The sequence below is a fragment of the Callorhinchus milii genome, unplaced genomic scaffold (assembly GCF_018977255.1).
Source record: "Callorhinchus milii isolate IMCB2004 unplaced genomic scaffold, IMCB_Cmil_1.0 Scaffold2, whole genome shotgun sequence".
Taxonomy (NCBI): domain Eukaryota; kingdom Metazoa; phylum Chordata; class Chondrichthyes; order Chimaeriformes; family Callorhinchidae; genus Callorhinchus; species Callorhinchus milii.
The window spans coordinates 72,141,317-72,158,611 of record NW_024704743.1 but is presented as its reverse complement, the minus strand read 5'-3'; the positions used below and the strand labels follow the sequence as shown (position 1 = coordinate 72,158,611).

The 17,295-nt window shown below is 43.7% G+C and overlaps 2 protein-coding genes across 6 annotated transcripts in view; one reads left to right on the top strand and one right to left on the bottom strand.

The window, feature by feature from the left end:
• Positions 1 to 1,866, top strand: part of akap9 (A kinase (PRKA) anchor protein 9) — a 118,592-nt gene extending 116,726 nt beyond the window's left edge. For all 5 annotated transcript variants that reach the window (XM_042332271.1, XM_042332270.1, XM_042332269.1 and 2 more), the window contains 2 exons: positions 455 to 594; positions 1,348 to 1,866. In XM_042332271.1, the coding sequence (XP_042188205.1) occupies positions 455 to 594; positions 1,348 to 1,391 (184 nt within the window). In that variant the 3' untranslated portion in view covers positions 1,392 to 1,866. The remainder of the gene's footprint in view (positions 1 to 454; positions 595 to 1,347) is intronic.
• A 541-nt stretch (positions 1,867 to 2,407) lies between these two features.
• Positions 2,408 to 14,735, bottom strand: LOC103181227 (lanosterol 14-alpha demethylase). The gene is given in 11 exon segments (XM_007897543.2): positions 2,408 to 3,590; positions 5,767 to 5,935; positions 7,121 to 7,216; positions 7,709 to 7,904; positions 9,054 to 9,173; positions 9,626 to 9,683; positions 9,686 to 9,799; positions 11,007 to 11,133; positions 11,884 to 12,060; positions 12,521 to 12,619; positions 14,395 to 14,735. Coding segments are annotated over 11 exon segments (1,500 nt in total). The 5' UTR covers positions 14,563 to 14,735; the 3' UTR covers positions 2,408 to 3,414.
• Positions 14,736 to 17,295: the final 2,560 nt, after the last annotated feature.

Sequence of the window (17,295 nt, the reverse complement as noted above, 5' to 3'; positions counted from 1 at the left end):
GACCCAACACACACTCTGCAGTCTCCAAGCCTTGGCCCTTGCCAGCCTGTACCTAATACTCTCCAAAATTAGGAAAGCAGGATGCGTCCCTCCTGGGAGAGTGTGCATTCCATTATATCTCTGGAATTTCCGCGTATAGTTTGGATGCTTTTAAGCAAGGTGATGGGTTTCCGCATGTGTCAGACACCAGTCTGACTCCTCAAAAAAAACATTTGAAGGAGAAGTCCTAATCTGCACGTTATGCTGCAAATTCTGTTTTGTTGACATAATTTAGACTAGGTATTTAGATTTAAGACATCATTTAGACTTAGTAGGATATTGTATATAATATATATAATCCTTGCATTATCATGTTTTCTACACATCTCAAAACGTTTCAAGGTATATTGACTCTATATTTTGCAATACAATGAGCAGATTTTATATCTGAAGTAAATTGTTTATTATCTCCCAGGTGTCAATACCTTCCAGCCGATTCTAGTCCTGGTTCCTTTGCTTCGTCACACCTACAAAGTTATGACCCGGACCGAGCATTAACTGATTATATTAATAGACTGGAAGCATTGCAGAGACGACTGGGAAGTGTACAATCAAGTAAGTCATGTTTTCAGTATATCGTCATCTGTCTGTCTTTCAAAAGGATAACAGGAGTGAAGCCCTTTATTATCCCCTAAGGAGGGGGAAGGAGTCTCTAGGAAGTGCCGCAGCCAGGGTGACTGCTGCTCAAGACAAGTTTGAAAAAATCTATGTAAAGTTGTACCCGCTTCCTCATCTGATGTAAAGAAATAATCTTTTGTACAAGCAATCTGGCAGTATAGTGATGATTATCTAGTATGTTTATTACTACTGTTAATGTGTGCATTGGGCTGTATAAATCAAACTAGGTGGCAAACATGGATTTTAATAATCAGAAAGTGAATGAACTGATATTTAAAAAATCTGTGGAGAAAGTGAGTAACGTTTCGGGTCCACAACCCTTCGTCAGTTCTGCCTGACCTGCTGAGTGTTCCCAGTGACTTCTGTTTTGTTTCAGATTTCCAGCATCTACAGTATGTTATGTTTTGTTTAAAAAAAATCAGTTTGTTAACTCTTTGAAGTTTTTAGTTTGGACTCGCTGCTATAGAGATGTGGCCTCTAGCATGCAATTTTTACTGACCTCTCGGGGAGGGGGGAGAAATAATCTTTACTGTACATTTTGCTTTTTTCCCAGTGGTTGACTAGAAAGCAATGATGATGATACCCTCAGAAGCTGGCTATGCCATCTATTTAACCACCTCCTTTGCAAGAGAAAAAAAGACTTGTATTCAATGACTTTTGATAAGTAACACCTTTTCTTCTTATACATAGGTTCGACCTCCTATACCCAACTCCACTACGGAACCAGAAGATAATGTCCTGGAACGGAATTTAAATTGCCTTTTGAGGCTGTGCTTTGTTTTTGTATTGTTTTATGTATACTGTGGGACCATCATGAATATATTGAAAACAGCAGTCTTTGCCAGCAAGTCCAGATGAAATGAGTTTAAAATGTTTTTTCCTTTATATACATTGTCAGCTTCCAGTGTGCAGAATGCAATTTGTCTAAATGAATTACATGTATATTTGTGGAATGCTAATTTAAACATGATTATAAGTTATACTGTCTATTTAAAAGGTGGAAGGAAGGCATCTGTTTACTAAAATGGCTTCAAGTGCACTGCAGTCCAGCAAATGACTGCTAAGGTTACACTATGTGGTCCACAAATGGCTCTGCTGTTGTGGACAGTATACTGTTTGTAGAGGAATTATTTTTGTAAAGGTAGAAGTTTTGAATTTTATGGGTATTTTAACAAAAGTACTGGAATAAAAATGAATTTGAAGTTGAAATTTCTTAAGTTTTCATTTTGGCAATTGAGTTATTTATGAGAACAATGGGTTAACTATTTGAAAAAGCAGTAAACTCGTGGGGGGGGAAAAAAATCACAAAATACTGCAGATGCTGGAAATCTGAAACAAAAACAGAATTTGTTGAGAACACTCAGCAGCTCAGGCAGCATCTGTGGAGAAAGGAAAGTGAGTCAACGTTTCGGGTCCACGACCTGACGAAACGTTGACTCACTTTCCTTTCTCCATAGATGCTGCCTGAGCTGCTGAGTGTTCCCAGTAAAATCATGGCATTGTGAAAACATTTTTGGAAAATGTTCTGTGCAATTCCCCCTAAGTGTATTTCTGTACTTGTTTTAGTTGTGATGGTAAAGAAGGAAATGCCATGAGCTGAAAGCCTGAGTTGGCTCAATGCAAAATGTTGATGATAAACACCAAACGCATTGTTGTAAAATATTTACATAAAGTTTCACAGGACCAGTTTGTATTTTATACTTCATTTTAAAACCAATATCCTTTCAATAACCATACTTAGAACCATTAGTTGTTTAAAAACAAATGGGCAGCTTTATCAGTCATTTTGTAATTTAAACTCAGCGCCTTGGGACGTGAAGGTCGCTATACAAATGTAATTTTGTATTGTAAAACCAGTTACTTCACATACACCATGGAAGGAGAAAAGGCCATTCAACAGTGAAAAATAGAAAACTATGCAGCAATAAATGTGAAACAGGGTTCATGTAAATGTTAATGAATACAGAAATGGAATAATGTTTGCAGATTACAGTAGGACAACAGTTCCAATGGTGTTCACAGCAAGTTAATATTTCTGAAATACAAACAAAACACAAAACAAATGGGTCTTTACTTAACTGGATTCCACTGAGGCAGAATTTTTCCAGGTAACCAGGAGTATATCACACTGACCAATGAAAAATCAACTCCCAAAGTAGATCAGATTGGGGTTTGACAGCTGGCACAATGTACTGCTGATTAAAAAGATGGTATACAAATATCAAGCTGTGAGAAACTATCCCAAATGTGAAGCAGTTTGTTACCTCAGCTACTTACATATAGCTCACAGAAACACAGGAGGAGGCCATTCAGCCCCTTGAGCCTGTTCTGACATTCTATTAGATCATGGCTGATCTGTACCTCAACTCCAATTTATCTGCCTTTGCCCCATATCCCTCAATACTCTTGACCAATTTATTAAGGTGCCAAATAAAATAAAGGGATAGTTGCTATTGCAAGGAATCAATTGCTTTGTTTGTCAAATAGGTAGCAGATGTGAAGGAGCTGAATTTACCACCGATTAAGTCATTGTGCACCAAATCTACAAAAACAAAATTACCTTCAAATTACTAATTCACAGCAATACTCCACTCATAAAAATTAAAAGTGGAGCTATTAATTTACAAATACTCACGGAATGAGTTAGCTTTAATTGCAGATTTGCTATTATGAGAGGCTTCTAACTAATTTGAAGCCAATATGTCAAACAAGCAAGTTGCAGAGCAGAGACAGATTGATGGTGTCCTGTCCATCTCATTACATTCGCTTCTTGTACTGGATGATCGGATTATTTGGAGTATGGATCATAGTTGTGTAATTCACTGTCGGAAAGTATCCATCAACAAGATCAAATTGATACAACCGAAGTAAAGTGGACCAGATAGTCTTGATCTGCACATAGGCAAAGTTCTCCCCAATACAGCGATGACGACCTAGACAGCAGAGCAGAAGGTAACATTCTTACATTATACAAGACTCCAGGATCTGCACAACAATAACTGGTTTTATAAATTTGCAGGACTGCATTTGGTAAATGAAGCAGTACATTCAGTTTGTTGATTTGAAGATAACACTTCTTGTACATAGCATTCACACTTCCTGCATATTAATACACAAAATGTGCAGGAAATGACAATGGCAACCTAATGACCTAGAAGTCAGACCTACTTTTGCTCCTAATGCATTCTCTGAAGCTCTCCTTTAGTGACACTGATTTCACATTTCCCCATCAACTTAGTGTCACCCTGGTTCAGTTGGTTGCACTCACTCCTCCATGTCAGAAGGTTGTGGATTCAAGCACTCTGTGGGACTTGGAACCGATGGGAGTCTATGCTGACTCCAATACATTCCTGGAAGTGTGCCACATTGGCAGTGCCTTCCTTCAAATGAGAAAAACTAAGGTCCCCTCTGCCTGTGCAGGTGGACTGAGATCTCCTGACATTATTCAAAAAGTGAATGCAGGGATTTGATATAGCGTCTTAACATGTCATTGAGATGTCTTGAGGAGCTTCACTGGATATATTTAAAGTGATGTATTTTATGGGTGAACATAGCAGCAAATTTATGCACATCAATGTCCCACAAACAGCCAGAATAATACATTTTTATTATCTGCAAATTTAATTGAAAAGAAGTCTTGTGATAGTTTGTCAGAAGTGATTCTGAAGTCTACATGTACTTTGTAATATAGTTTCCCGCAATCAATTTGGTCACCCTCTCAAAACATTTTGAAGCTATGCTGATTAAAGTTATTTTCATATAGTTAATCTTTGTTCTTTACAAAAATTCCATCAGTTTGCTGATTATTGAGGTGAGGCTCACAGGTCATTGAGATGTCTTGAGATGCAATTGCCAGGTATGAACTATGTTACTTTTCTTGATTAGGAGAACCACATTTGCTTGCTTCCAGTCCATTGACAACTTACCCATAGTGATAAGACTCCCTCACAATCTCAGTCAGTGGTTCACAAATCTCCTACCTTGTCTCTAAGTCCCCTGGGATACATTTCATAAGTCGGATTTCTTTTCAGCCCCATGAGCCTGGAACCTCAGCCTCACTAATGTCAAAATCCTACAACTCAAACAATGTTTGCTGAATGTTCGGCATTCGTGCCCCTTGAACAACTGTGAGCAGAGGCTTTTTGACAGCAGATGAATTCAACCCCTGCACTATAAGTGCAGCTAGTGCAATTATTTCACCACTTAGCTCAGAAATGGTTCTCTCTCTCTTAACAGCATGACCTGCTCTGCCTTCCACAACATCGCCCGGCTCCACCACTGCCTTCAGGCCCTCAAAATCCTCATACATGCATTTATCACATCTAGGATCGACTACGCCAACTCCCTGCTTGTCAGCCTTCCCAACTCTTCCCTCCAAAAGTGGCAGATCATCCAGAACTTTGCAGCTCATCTCCTCTCCCGCACCAGGCTCCATGACCCCATCACCCCCACTCTCGCCCGGCTCCACTGGCTCCCCACCCCACAGAGGATACAATTCAAAGTCCTCACCTTCAAAGCCTTTCAAGGCCTTGCTCCTTCCTACCTCTGTGATCTGCTAACACCATATCAACCTATATGCTCAGCGGGCTCCGGCCTGCCACAACTTCGGCGATCAGGCCTTCAGCCTCTCTGCCCCACCCTTTGGAACTCCATCTCACATTCCCTTTACCTCGCTACCTCACCTCCTTCAAGGCATGTTTGAAAACCCTCCTCTTTGACCAAGCCTTTGGCCACCCTCCTACCCTCCCTGCCCTCCACCCTCCCTGATCCCAACCCTCTGCTCAGGTCCCAATCCCTGACTGTTCAGTACCTTGGGACATTCTCCCAAAGTGAAAGATGTAATTTTGTACTGTATTAAACGTAGCCTTCCTAAGCAGAGGTCTATACTAACATTTAGTTGTGCTTGCTCAAAACTCTCAACCCTGTCCAATGTGGTGAGCAAGAAGTAGATTTCCCACTTGCAATAGTGTTAAAGCTAAGAGAGGGCATTACTTCACCAACTGATGGCCAACCGTCTTCACTGATCTGAACATCTGTGTTGTTGGAGTGGGCACCACACACGCCTTCTGGTCCCTCACTAATAAGAACCCTGAAAGCTGAGAGGCTTACCTGCTCCAAAAGGCACGTATGCAAACTTCTGCACAGCAGCTGGGTTGTCTTGGAGGTATCGATCTGGATTGAAATCAAACCTTTCGCTCCATGTATCGTGAAGTGTATGGTTGACCGTAGGAGAAACGCAGACCTGATGCCCAGGGGGGATGGTGTAGCCAGCCACCGTCTGTAAGAGAGTTTGCAGCTCAGGAATACAGGACCAGGGTTTGTCCTATTGTCAAATTAAATCTGATGGTTCTAGGATTGATCAAACTAAGTAACATTCACGCTCACCGTCCGCCCAATTGAGTGAATTGGACAAACTTATTTGGATTATGGGTGAGGGACTGCGTTTCTACATCATCCAAGCACAGTACCATTCCTTCAAGCTTCAAACAGCTTTTTAAATTGACACTTTCTGTAGTTTTACCTTTCCAATACAATATCCTAAGTTGACCACGAGGGGTGACATAAAATGGAGGGTTTTTACACTCAGAAACCTTAGTGAAGCGCTGACAGTGCATGATTGGAAAGAGTAGGACAGGTGTCCCAGGTAATGGAGCTTGGATTGTAAACCTCTTTAGCATGTATTTAAAGGAAGGGAAAACTGAGGGATGGGAAACACAAAAAGAGTCCATTATATGGGAATTGGTAAATAGAGTGCACAGTAGCAACTCCTTCCAGTAATTGGTCCTGTAACACTGAATGTGTGGGAACCCAGCTCCAAATCTATCGACTTCCAGAGCAGAGTTCCTGAGGATTGTCATGACATACAGAGAGAGGTGATATTACCAACATAGAGTTATTGTTACTGACTAGATTATGAATCACCACAAATTAGACCCCTAGGCGTTCCATAATCATGGAAAAAATAAAAATGGAGAAACAAATTATGTCAGACCAAAACCAAAATTGAGCAGCTTAGTGGACAGCTGGCTGCTAAACACACCTCTGCAACCAAGCCACAAGTTAACCTCAAAATGGTGAGAAGCAGAGAGAAAAACTTTCCTTTCTGAATGTGCTGATTGGAATCTGAAAGCAGGAGCTACAACCTCAAACTTTACTCTTCCAGCAGTAACTACTCACTGGTTCTTTCTGACCAATATTATTTGATACAGATGAGAAAAGGAAATATTTCCTGAATAAGTGCAGCGTTATAAATTTTACAGGATAAAAGCTGCAATCACAAGATACGTTTGGATGTAGAAGACCCATCGGCCCATCAGATCTGACTGTACCATTCACCCATCACAGCATTAAGCTGCCTTTTGAATGATTCTCGTGTTCCATCACCTCGACCACATTTCCTGGAAACCTGCTCCAGTTGTTGATTACCCTCAAAGTAAAGATTCAGCCACACACAATAAAATACCTGTGGTGTCCTGGCCATTCTCATCATTGTCATAATTGGAGGACGGAGTCTCAGAGTTTCTTTGAGGCAGCGATCCAACAAGCTTATGTCCTTCAGCTGGAAAAGGAACCAAAACAAGGATTGGTATCAATAATGTGGAAACCAAACAGACTCACATTACGCTACTTATTCAACTTCATCTTCTTGCAATGAAATAATTAATTGGGCCTTTGTAGAACAAAAGGACATTATTTTTACAGTTTTTTTACTTCCCTGTCAATGTCTCAGTTATTTAACTGTACTTTTAAACCTGATTCAAGTCCAAACTCACAAGACTGTCAAAACGTCTGGAAGTGGTCAAAATACAAACTGGTAACAATGTGATTTGAGTGAAAGGGCTCTTCCATTGTAACACGAGCGTTGTTAATTGTCATTGAACAATTTCCAGTCATGTTCTAGCTGTTTTATACACAGTGTATGGTGATAAGAAGAAAATGAGGGGAGTTAAAAATCACTCTACTCATGCCAGGATACTCGGCATAAATGGTCGACTATAAGTTGATTCACAGCGGTTTATACTTTAAGTCCAGGCTAGGTTATAATGGGTACCTGATCGTACTGCAGTGCTGCCAGGTCCTCCCCACACACAGCTTTCTGCTCTGCATAACAGCGATCTTGTAACACTTTATCTTTAGCTAAGAAAAAGCCCAACCAAGCACTAGTGGTGGAGGAAGTGTGTTGCCCAGCCAACAGCAGCCCAATGAGCATGCCTGCAATCTCATCATCAGTCAAAGGAGAGCCGTCCCTGGAAACATTAGACACAAAATTCATACAAAGAATTTCAATGGAATCAGTTAGGGGATAACATTTTCTTTTTGTCTCACTAACCTAGGTTTTGTTGCCCAAGAACCTGCTTGACTTCTCTGAAGCTGACCACGAGGAAATGCAGAGTAACATGGAGTGACTTCCACTCATATATGTCCTCCTTATAAATATGATATATATATACGAAGAATAATATATACGAAGAATAACTTGACCTTTGCTTGACAGATCAGAGATCAGGAACTAACAATAGTATAGTAGGTGAAGAACTGTACCTTGCCATTCCATAGAAAGAGCACATACAGGCAAGGGCTTTTTTTTTAGATATGATTAAAGGAAGTGAAGCAGTTCACACAAATAATTTAAATTAATTAGAAGTTTTTCATAAAACAGGATGGGAATGAGTCTGGTAACACTAATTCATGCACTTGATATAGCGCCTTATCAGGTTGTTGAAACATCTCAAAGCGCTTCTCAGAATTATACTGTAAAGTGAATGAACTGTATATTTTGCAGGCGAAATGCAAAATATATTTTATATGATAAATCTAAATATATTAAATGATACAGAAATCTGTTGGGCTCTCAGGACATTCCTCAATGCATTTCTCATCAACGTCACAATATGTGTCTGCACCTCATGGTCAGTTAATGCTGCCTTTTTCATAAGTAATTGATGAAGTGCCTGGGCGGGGAGGGAGGGAGGGAGGGATGAGTCGGCAAAAAAAGAAAAGGTTACTGCCAGCAGCACTGACTGAACAGATTGCCACTTAATTGCAATTTGCTGTCCTGCTTTATAAATCAGTCAGACTTTGCCAATTTATGGGATTCCCAATAGCCATTCGTGAACATTTGGTATTGCAAGGTGGAAGCGCCACTTAGCTCATCTAGTGCAGTTTATGAACATCACGTACTGTGGCTGGCTGTGGCAACTGCAATAGTCAATGTTTCTTTAAATGTTGGTAACTGGAGGACACAACAGGACCAAAGCCCACAATTTCCATAATTCAATTTGATCTCAGACTATTGAAAATGACAGTTGAATTGCACATAGTTATTTTACAGTTTGGAAACAAATGTTTGACCAGACACAAAGGGTAATGCTTTCAAAGATGAAAAAAACACTTACTTGTAAGTGGAGTCCAATAAAGTCTGCAACATGTCATCATCTCTCTCACCAGATTCCCTGCGCTTCTGGATCACTTTGTAGAAGATATTCTTGATTTCTCTATGTGCTTTATCCCTACGCCTACGGTAACATTAAAAGGCAAAATATTTTGGTGTGGTACAGAGACTAACAGATCCAGAATGTCCTGGTTTCATGTAACAAAAAAAATCAAGTGATAAAACACAACACTTGCATTTATATAGCAGTGCCTCAGATAGGATAGCAGCTCAGAGCGCCTAAAATGCAATCGGAAAAGCTGAATCATATGTAATCCACAAATTACAAAGTGAAAAGTGCTCTATGCCACTCTGTCTATAAATCCATTCCGTTCATAAATACAACATACTTATTCTCCCAGATAAATTTGATCATTCATTTCATGACTGTTTATAGAATATTGCTGTGTGCAAACTGCATTCACCTATAGTTACCATATTTTACAGTAAATCCTGTGGAAGTCTTTGAGACATCCAAGCGAGCCAGTCTAACAATTACATTTATCTCAGTGTTACCCTGTGTGTAACAGTATTCACCTGAAACTGGGGAGAGGCAACCAACCAGGGAGTAGCCAGGCAGCATGGGTAAATCCCCATCAAGGTCAGCGTAGAGCTGAGCTACTTTTTCATTGAGCAGATTTCGTATCTCTTTGCCATGTAAACAGCGACTGGCGGTTAAAATGATGAGCTCCGATACAGCCTCAAACAGATCTACATTAAAAACAAAATGGAAAATGCATATTTGTGGATGGAAACTACATGCGGAAATTAAAACAAAACACTCCGATTCTAGTCTAGATTTATTCTAGACTTCTTCAAGTCTCACTATCATCAAAAAAGGTAATGGAGGCATGAACATAGAAATCAAGGTTAGAGAAAAAAAGGATTATTTTGGGATACAATACGATTGCTATTCAAAGTCCAATTTTCATGATGGGATGGTTAATTTTTTGCTGCAAATCACATTTTTCTCTCAACTTAAAAAATATTGTTAGACCGGGGAGTGGGGGAGATCCCCTCACTGTAGAAAGTGCACATTTCTGAAAAGCAGATGCTCTCAGATCATTTTACCTGATGCTATGATGGACAACAACAACAAAATTACATTTGTATAGCGTCTTTTCACGTCAAGAGGACGTCCCAAGGCACTGGACAGACAGAGTTACGGACCTGAGCTGAGGGTCAGGGTGGGGGAGGGGAAGGGCAGGTTAATAATCCTATGTGTAAGTGGATGCATCCGAATGACTGAGGAAGAATCAGAACTTCACAAAACAAGTTTTAGATTTTTACTAAGCCCATTCTTAAAATCTGATCTGCATCATTCAATCCATCCTGATCATCCACCCTCCCTGCAGCTTGTATCGAAGAATTGAAATACAACAACTTGCATTTATACAGTGTCCTTCACACGTGTAGCGTTGAAACACTTGTACAATTATAATTATCTAGATATAGTACAACTTACCTGACTTTTATAAAACGCAAAATAAATTCCAAGATTAAACGCACAAGAATGCAGTGAACTGAATTTTAAACTGTGCTCATTAACTATGGTTTCCAAAAGGATCTCATTCACAGATATTCCAATTAATCACTCTATATTGGTATAAACCTTAAATAAAACTCAAAATCGTTTGATTCCAAGTGAATCTATAACCTAATTCTCAACCCTCATCCTGAGGACGAACCAACCTATTCTATTTCATTTCACTTCACGGTGGCAGATTTCTTCTAAGTTGGCACCCAAACAAACCCACTAACAAGGTGTTGCATTCTCCTAATCTAACAAATGCATACATAGTATGTGCAAATAAAAAAGGTCTATTCAAATGAAGTCCCTCTGTGATGCATTTGATTTTAAAAAAAAGTTGGCTGTGGCTGAGAATATGTGTGAGCTGTTCCCTAGGACAATACTTACTTTTAATTCCACTCTCACCCCAGCGTTTAAAATAATCGTGGGTTTCTTCCTCAATCATAGTGACATGCTGCTTAAACTGGGCAATGTTCAGACCAGTTTTCAACATTTTCTTTTGCTCCAGAAAGACCTAGGAAGGTGCAGCAGAAAGTTCTATTTAGCAAAGTAGTGAAGCCATGGTGTAGGTAATGTAAGTAACTAGGTTTATGGTGATGGTTTGGGGTGGGGTGAGGAGAAAGATGACAGTACCTAAAAGAAATTAGCGCTGTTCAAAACCATACATCTTTGTATGGAAAGACACTATAATAATAATCCTTGCATTTGATATAGGGCCTTATCACATCGTTGAGATCTCTCAAAGCACTTCACAGGATATACTGTAAAGTGGACTAACTGTATTTTGGAGACAAACGTGGTAGCAAATAAGGGCACAGCAATATCACCATGGAGTGAGAGACCAAATTTATTGGGGGATTGTTATCCAGGATACTGGGGGAAACAACTTTCTCGTTTTGAATAGTGTCATGGGATCATTTACACCCACCCGGACAGACAGACAGGACCTTGGTTTAAAATCTCATCCGAAGGATGCACTTCCTACAATGCAGCACCCATACCATCACTGTATTGGAGTGTAGGAGTTCCAAGTCCCAACAGGGGCCCAAACTCACAACCTTCTGACTCAGAGTTGAGAGTGCTACCAACTGAGCCACTTCTAATAAGGAGCAAAAAGCTAAAATGGAAAGCTTCCGACCATGGCTGACTCCAAGAGCTGGTGGATCCCTGGATCAGACTGGGAATCCTCTTAACAGAAAGTAGATGTAGTTTGATCTTATACAGAAAATGAGACATTGATATTACTAGAACAGAATATACATACTGTATTTGGAACATCATATGCAACACCCTTGCCAAAAACGGGTGTAGTAAGTCTGGAGTAGACATCCTCGGCGTTCAATTCTTCATTTTTACTATTGAAGAGCAGAGTTGCAGCATCACTGCCTAGTAAGTATGTAAATGTACTCCCAACCATAGTAAAGCTAAACACAGGGCCATACTGTAAACAAGAGAAAACAAGACAGGATCAGGAATGGTGCAAAGAGACAAAGAAACAGCATTTAACACTAAAATAAAATTCACATCCAGATCAATACTTCAAGATGCAACAAGAAAATAAAACAAGAGGACATTGGTTTTAAGTAGTAAAGGACAATTTCAGGACAGATACCAGGAATTGTTTTATTTACTCAGAGGGTCATCAATGATTGAAACCGGTTGACAGTTTGTCAGGAGAGGTGATAGAGGCCAAGAAACTGGACTCATTTAAAAAGCAGCTTGATGCTGTGATGAGGGGACGGTAGAGTGAGTGGGTGTTCTAGATGAGATCAGATGGGATGTAGTTTATTGGAAAGAACTACAGTATAGGCATGTGTCACTTTGATTTGAGCAGTAAATTGCCAAAAAGGTAACTATATCATGGTGGCTGTGGAAATGAGTAAACAATAAAAAAAACTTACCTTATTGTATGCATTTTCTAAAAATTCTATTGGACTTTTTCCAAAACTGATTGCATGTCCAAGGAACGGGATGTTGGAATGAATATAAGGTGGGTATTTCTGCAGAAAAGATATCACATTATATAAACAAATAGTACCATGTAGTATTATTGGATTCCTTTTAAAGTCTCATTTATCTTCAATATGTTTGTACTATATTCATCAATTCTAATGGTCCAATTTTTTTTTTACCACCAAGATAACTTTCCTTTAGTTTTCTTCATCATATGGACGTTCTCTTTAAATAGACCACAAACGACAACAAATTGTACTTATATTGCATCTTTCACATAAGGAGATTGTCTCAAAGTGCTTCACAAAGATGGATCAGGTCCTGATGTAGGAGCAGATGGGGTGTGGGCGGGGCTGTCTGTGGCCAAAAGCACAGTTAAATAAATATGTCTTTAGATTGATTTTGAAAGCAGAGAGTGAGATAGAGGGACTGTGAAAGAGTTCCAGGTCATGAGCCATGCCAGAATTGTAAGAAAAGTAGTGGTCCTGGAATCAAGGATAGAGACAAAAAGGTATAGTTGTATACCGTCTGGGTACATTTAGGTGTCAGCCTGGCTCAGTTAGTAGCATTCTCGCCTCCGACTCAGAGAGTTGAGGTTTCAAGTACCAAGTCGGGTCTTTGAACACGTGCAGGATGACGCTCCAATGCCTTGAGACGTCCTCATGACGTGAAAGGCGCTACACAAATGTAATTTGTTGTTGTATTACAGTGCCGGGGTTGCACTGCATTGTTGGAGGTGCTAACTTTCAGATGAGTCATAAACCAAGGGCCTGTCTGCTTTTCCAGGTGGATTTTAAAAATCCGAAAAGAAAACAGAATTTCTCCTGGTGTCCTGACCAATAATCCACCAAGGTTTTAAAAAATGGTCACTTTCTTTATAGCTGTGGAATATTGTTGCGCAAATTAGCTGCTGAGTTCACCACAAAATATTGGCACTGTTTCACAGTGAAATCCTATGAGGCACTTTGAGTCAACCTCCCGATGTGAAAGACGTATACAAATGCAAAAATGATTATTACATACAGAAGTGGACCCCATATGCCAGGAGATAAGTCACAGAGGATACACAACAACAACAAGATTCCATTTATAGAGCGCCTTTCACGTCGGGAGGACGTCCCAAGGCGCTGGACAGTTGGGTCAGGACCTGAGCAGTGGGGAAATGGTCAGGGTGATGGGAGGGAAGGGAGAGAGCGAGGAGTGGGTAGAGAGTCGAGAGGGGAGCTGAAGGCACGGTCGAAGAGAAAGGTCTTGAGACCGGCCTTGAAGGAGGAAAGGGAGGAAGCGGCGAAGGCACTGGGGGATGGGGGATACATGTGGATGCAGAATAAGAGAGGACCAAAGGAGCTCCAATGAACATTGCAAGTAACCATGCGAGAGCAGGAGGAGAAGCAAATAATATTGTCTGAGTTCCTCAGTCAAAAAAAAATCAACATTCAAAAATTGTCTTTTTCAGGCAAAATAAACAATTCAGAGCACATTAATTCTTATTGAAATCTCAGCTAAATACTTGCTATTAATGGGTTAATCAAAATGCAGTGTTTATTTTCAAAATTAACCCATTATATTATCAATGCAGTATTTCATCTGAGCCAATTTCTAAACTAGTATAATGCTGCAAAATAGTTATGAATTATTGCAATTGATCTCCTGCTTTATCAAACAGCAACTTAAGGTGGTAATCTTCTCATTAAAATGTTCAGCAAATTATATCAATAGCTCTTCTAGAAATTGTAAATAGCTTTGTTTTCAGCAGAAATTAATCGGTCTCAGCAATATACATTTTCAGAAATATAACAGAAATGTGTATTTTCATACATACCCCATCCTTCTCATTTTCAGTCTGTTTAAATGTCCTTTTGGTGAAATACGCCAGACTCAAGATAAAAGCTGAAGTAACTAGAACTGTGGACGTCAAGTTCCCCTCCACAACCTTCTCCACTGCATTTTCTATCAGAGATGTCCCTGCCTCAAACAGGGTCAGCAACATGTTTGTGTGTGTGTCACAGGGCAACTGTCCACTCTCTCATTTGTTGTCAGGTATTTGGCTGTGAAACCTCTGCTGTTCCTACAACGGCTGTGCAGGACACAACCTGCAGCCCCTTCCAGACTGCCCCTCACTCACTGCACTGACTGCCCCTCACTCACTGCACTGCACTGACTGCCCCTCACACACTCACTGCACTCACTGCCCCTCACTCACTGCACTGCACTGACTGCCCCTCACTCACTGCACTGACTGCCCCTCACTCACTGCACTGCACTGACTGCCCCTCACACACTCACTGCACTCACTGCCCCTCACTCACTGCACTGCACTGACTGCCCCTCACTCACTGCACTGACTGCCCCTCACTCACTGCACTGCACTGACTGCCCCTCACACACTCACTGCACTCACTGCCCCTCACTCACTGCACTGCACTGACTGCCCCTCACTCACTGCACTCACTGCCCCTCACTCACTCACTGCACTGACTGCCCCTCACACACTCACTGCACTCACTGCCCCTCACTCACTCACTGACTGCCCCTCACTCACTCACTGCACTGACTGCCCCTCACTCACTGCACTGCACTGACTGCCCCTCACACACTCACTGCACTCACTGCCCCTCACTGCACTCACTGCCCCTCACACACTCACTGCACTGACTGCCCCTCACTCACTGCACTGACTGCCCCTCACTCACTCACTGACTGCCCCTCACTCACTCACTGACTGCCCCTCACACTCACTGCACTGACTGCCCCTCACTCACTGACTGCACTGACTGCCCCTCACACACTCACACACTCACTGCCCCTCACTCACACACTCACTGCCCCTCACTCACACACTCACTGCCCCTCACTCACACACTCACTGCCCCTCACACACTCACTGCACTGACTGCCCCTCACTCACTGCACTGACTGCCCCTCACTCACTGACTGCCCCTCACTCACTGCACTGACTGCCCCTCACTGCACTCACTGCCCCTCACACACTCACTGCACTCACTGCCCCTCACTCACTCACTGCCCCTCACACACTGACTGCCCCTCACTCACTCACTGACTGCACTCACTGCCACTCACTCACTGCCCCAACACTCACTCACTGAGTGAGTGGCTCTGCCTTCCTCACCTGCACCACTGCACTCGGCACTGATTGGTGGTTTAGCGGCGGGAAGGCGGGACTTGAATCCGAAGCCAATGGCATCTCCGCGTGGCAATGACATCGGGCGCTGATTGGCTGAGTGGAGCTCTACTGATGTCTGACTATATGATGTCATAAAGGGCGCTCTCAGGGGCGGCGCTCAGCAGCCACTCAGGGCTCAGAGCAGCGACACAGCCATTGAGTGAGGCTCAGCCCCACAGCGCACACCTCAGCCACAGGGTGTACACCACCCACTGCCATCCCACCCACCACCAGCCACCCCCACCCCACCCATCCCACCCAACACCAGCCACCCCACCCCACACACACCCACCAGCACCCACCCCCACCACCCAAACCAACCACCCCATCCCACCCAACACCAGCCACCCCACCCCACACACACCCACCCACTGCCATCCCACCCAACACCAGCCACCCCACCCCACACACACCCACCAGCACCCACCCCCACCACCCAAACCAACCACCCCATCCCACCCAACACCAGCCACCCCCCCCACACACACCCACCAGCACCCACCCCCACCACCCAACCAACCACCCCATCCCACCCAACACCAGCCACCCCACCCCACCACACCCACCAGCACCCACCCCACCACCCAACCAACCACCCCATCCCACCCACCACCAGCCACCCCCACCCCATCCCACCCCACCCCATCCACTGCCATCCCACCCACCACCAGCCACCCCACCCCCACACACCCACCCACTGCCATCCCCACCAACACCAGCCACCCCACCCCACCACCCCCACCCCACCCCACACACTGCCATCCCACCCACCACCAGCCACCACCCACCCCCACCCACCCAACACCAGCCACCCCACCCCACAGCACACACCACCCACTGCCATCCCACCAACACCACCACCCCCACCCCCACCCACCCACCCAACACCAGCCACCCCACCCCACAGCACACACCAACCCACTGCCATCCCACCCACCACCAGCCACCACCCACCCCCACCCCACACACTGCCATCCCACCCACCACCACACACACCCACAGCGCACACCTCAGTCACAGGGTGTACACCACCCACTGCCATCCCACCCACCACCAGCCACCCACCCCACACACACCACCAGCACCCACCCCCACCACCCAAACCAACCATCCCACCCACCCACCCCCACCCCACCCACTGCACACACCACCCACTGCCATCCCATCCCACCACCCACCCCCACCCACCCCACAGCGCACACCCACCCACTGCCATCCCACTCCCACACACACCCCCCACCACCCACACCCCCCACCCCACCACCAGCCACCCCCACACCACCCCACACACACCCACCCCACCACCCACCCCACCCACCCACCAGCCACCCCACCACCCCCACCCCACAGCACACCCCCACCCACCCAATCCCACCCACCAGCCACCCCCCACACCCACCAGCCACCCCACAGCACACAGCACACCCACCAGCCATCCCACACACACACCAGCCACCCCACCCCCACCCACCCACCCCACAGCACACCCCACCAGCCACCCCACACACCCACCCCACCAGCACCCACCCCACCACCCAC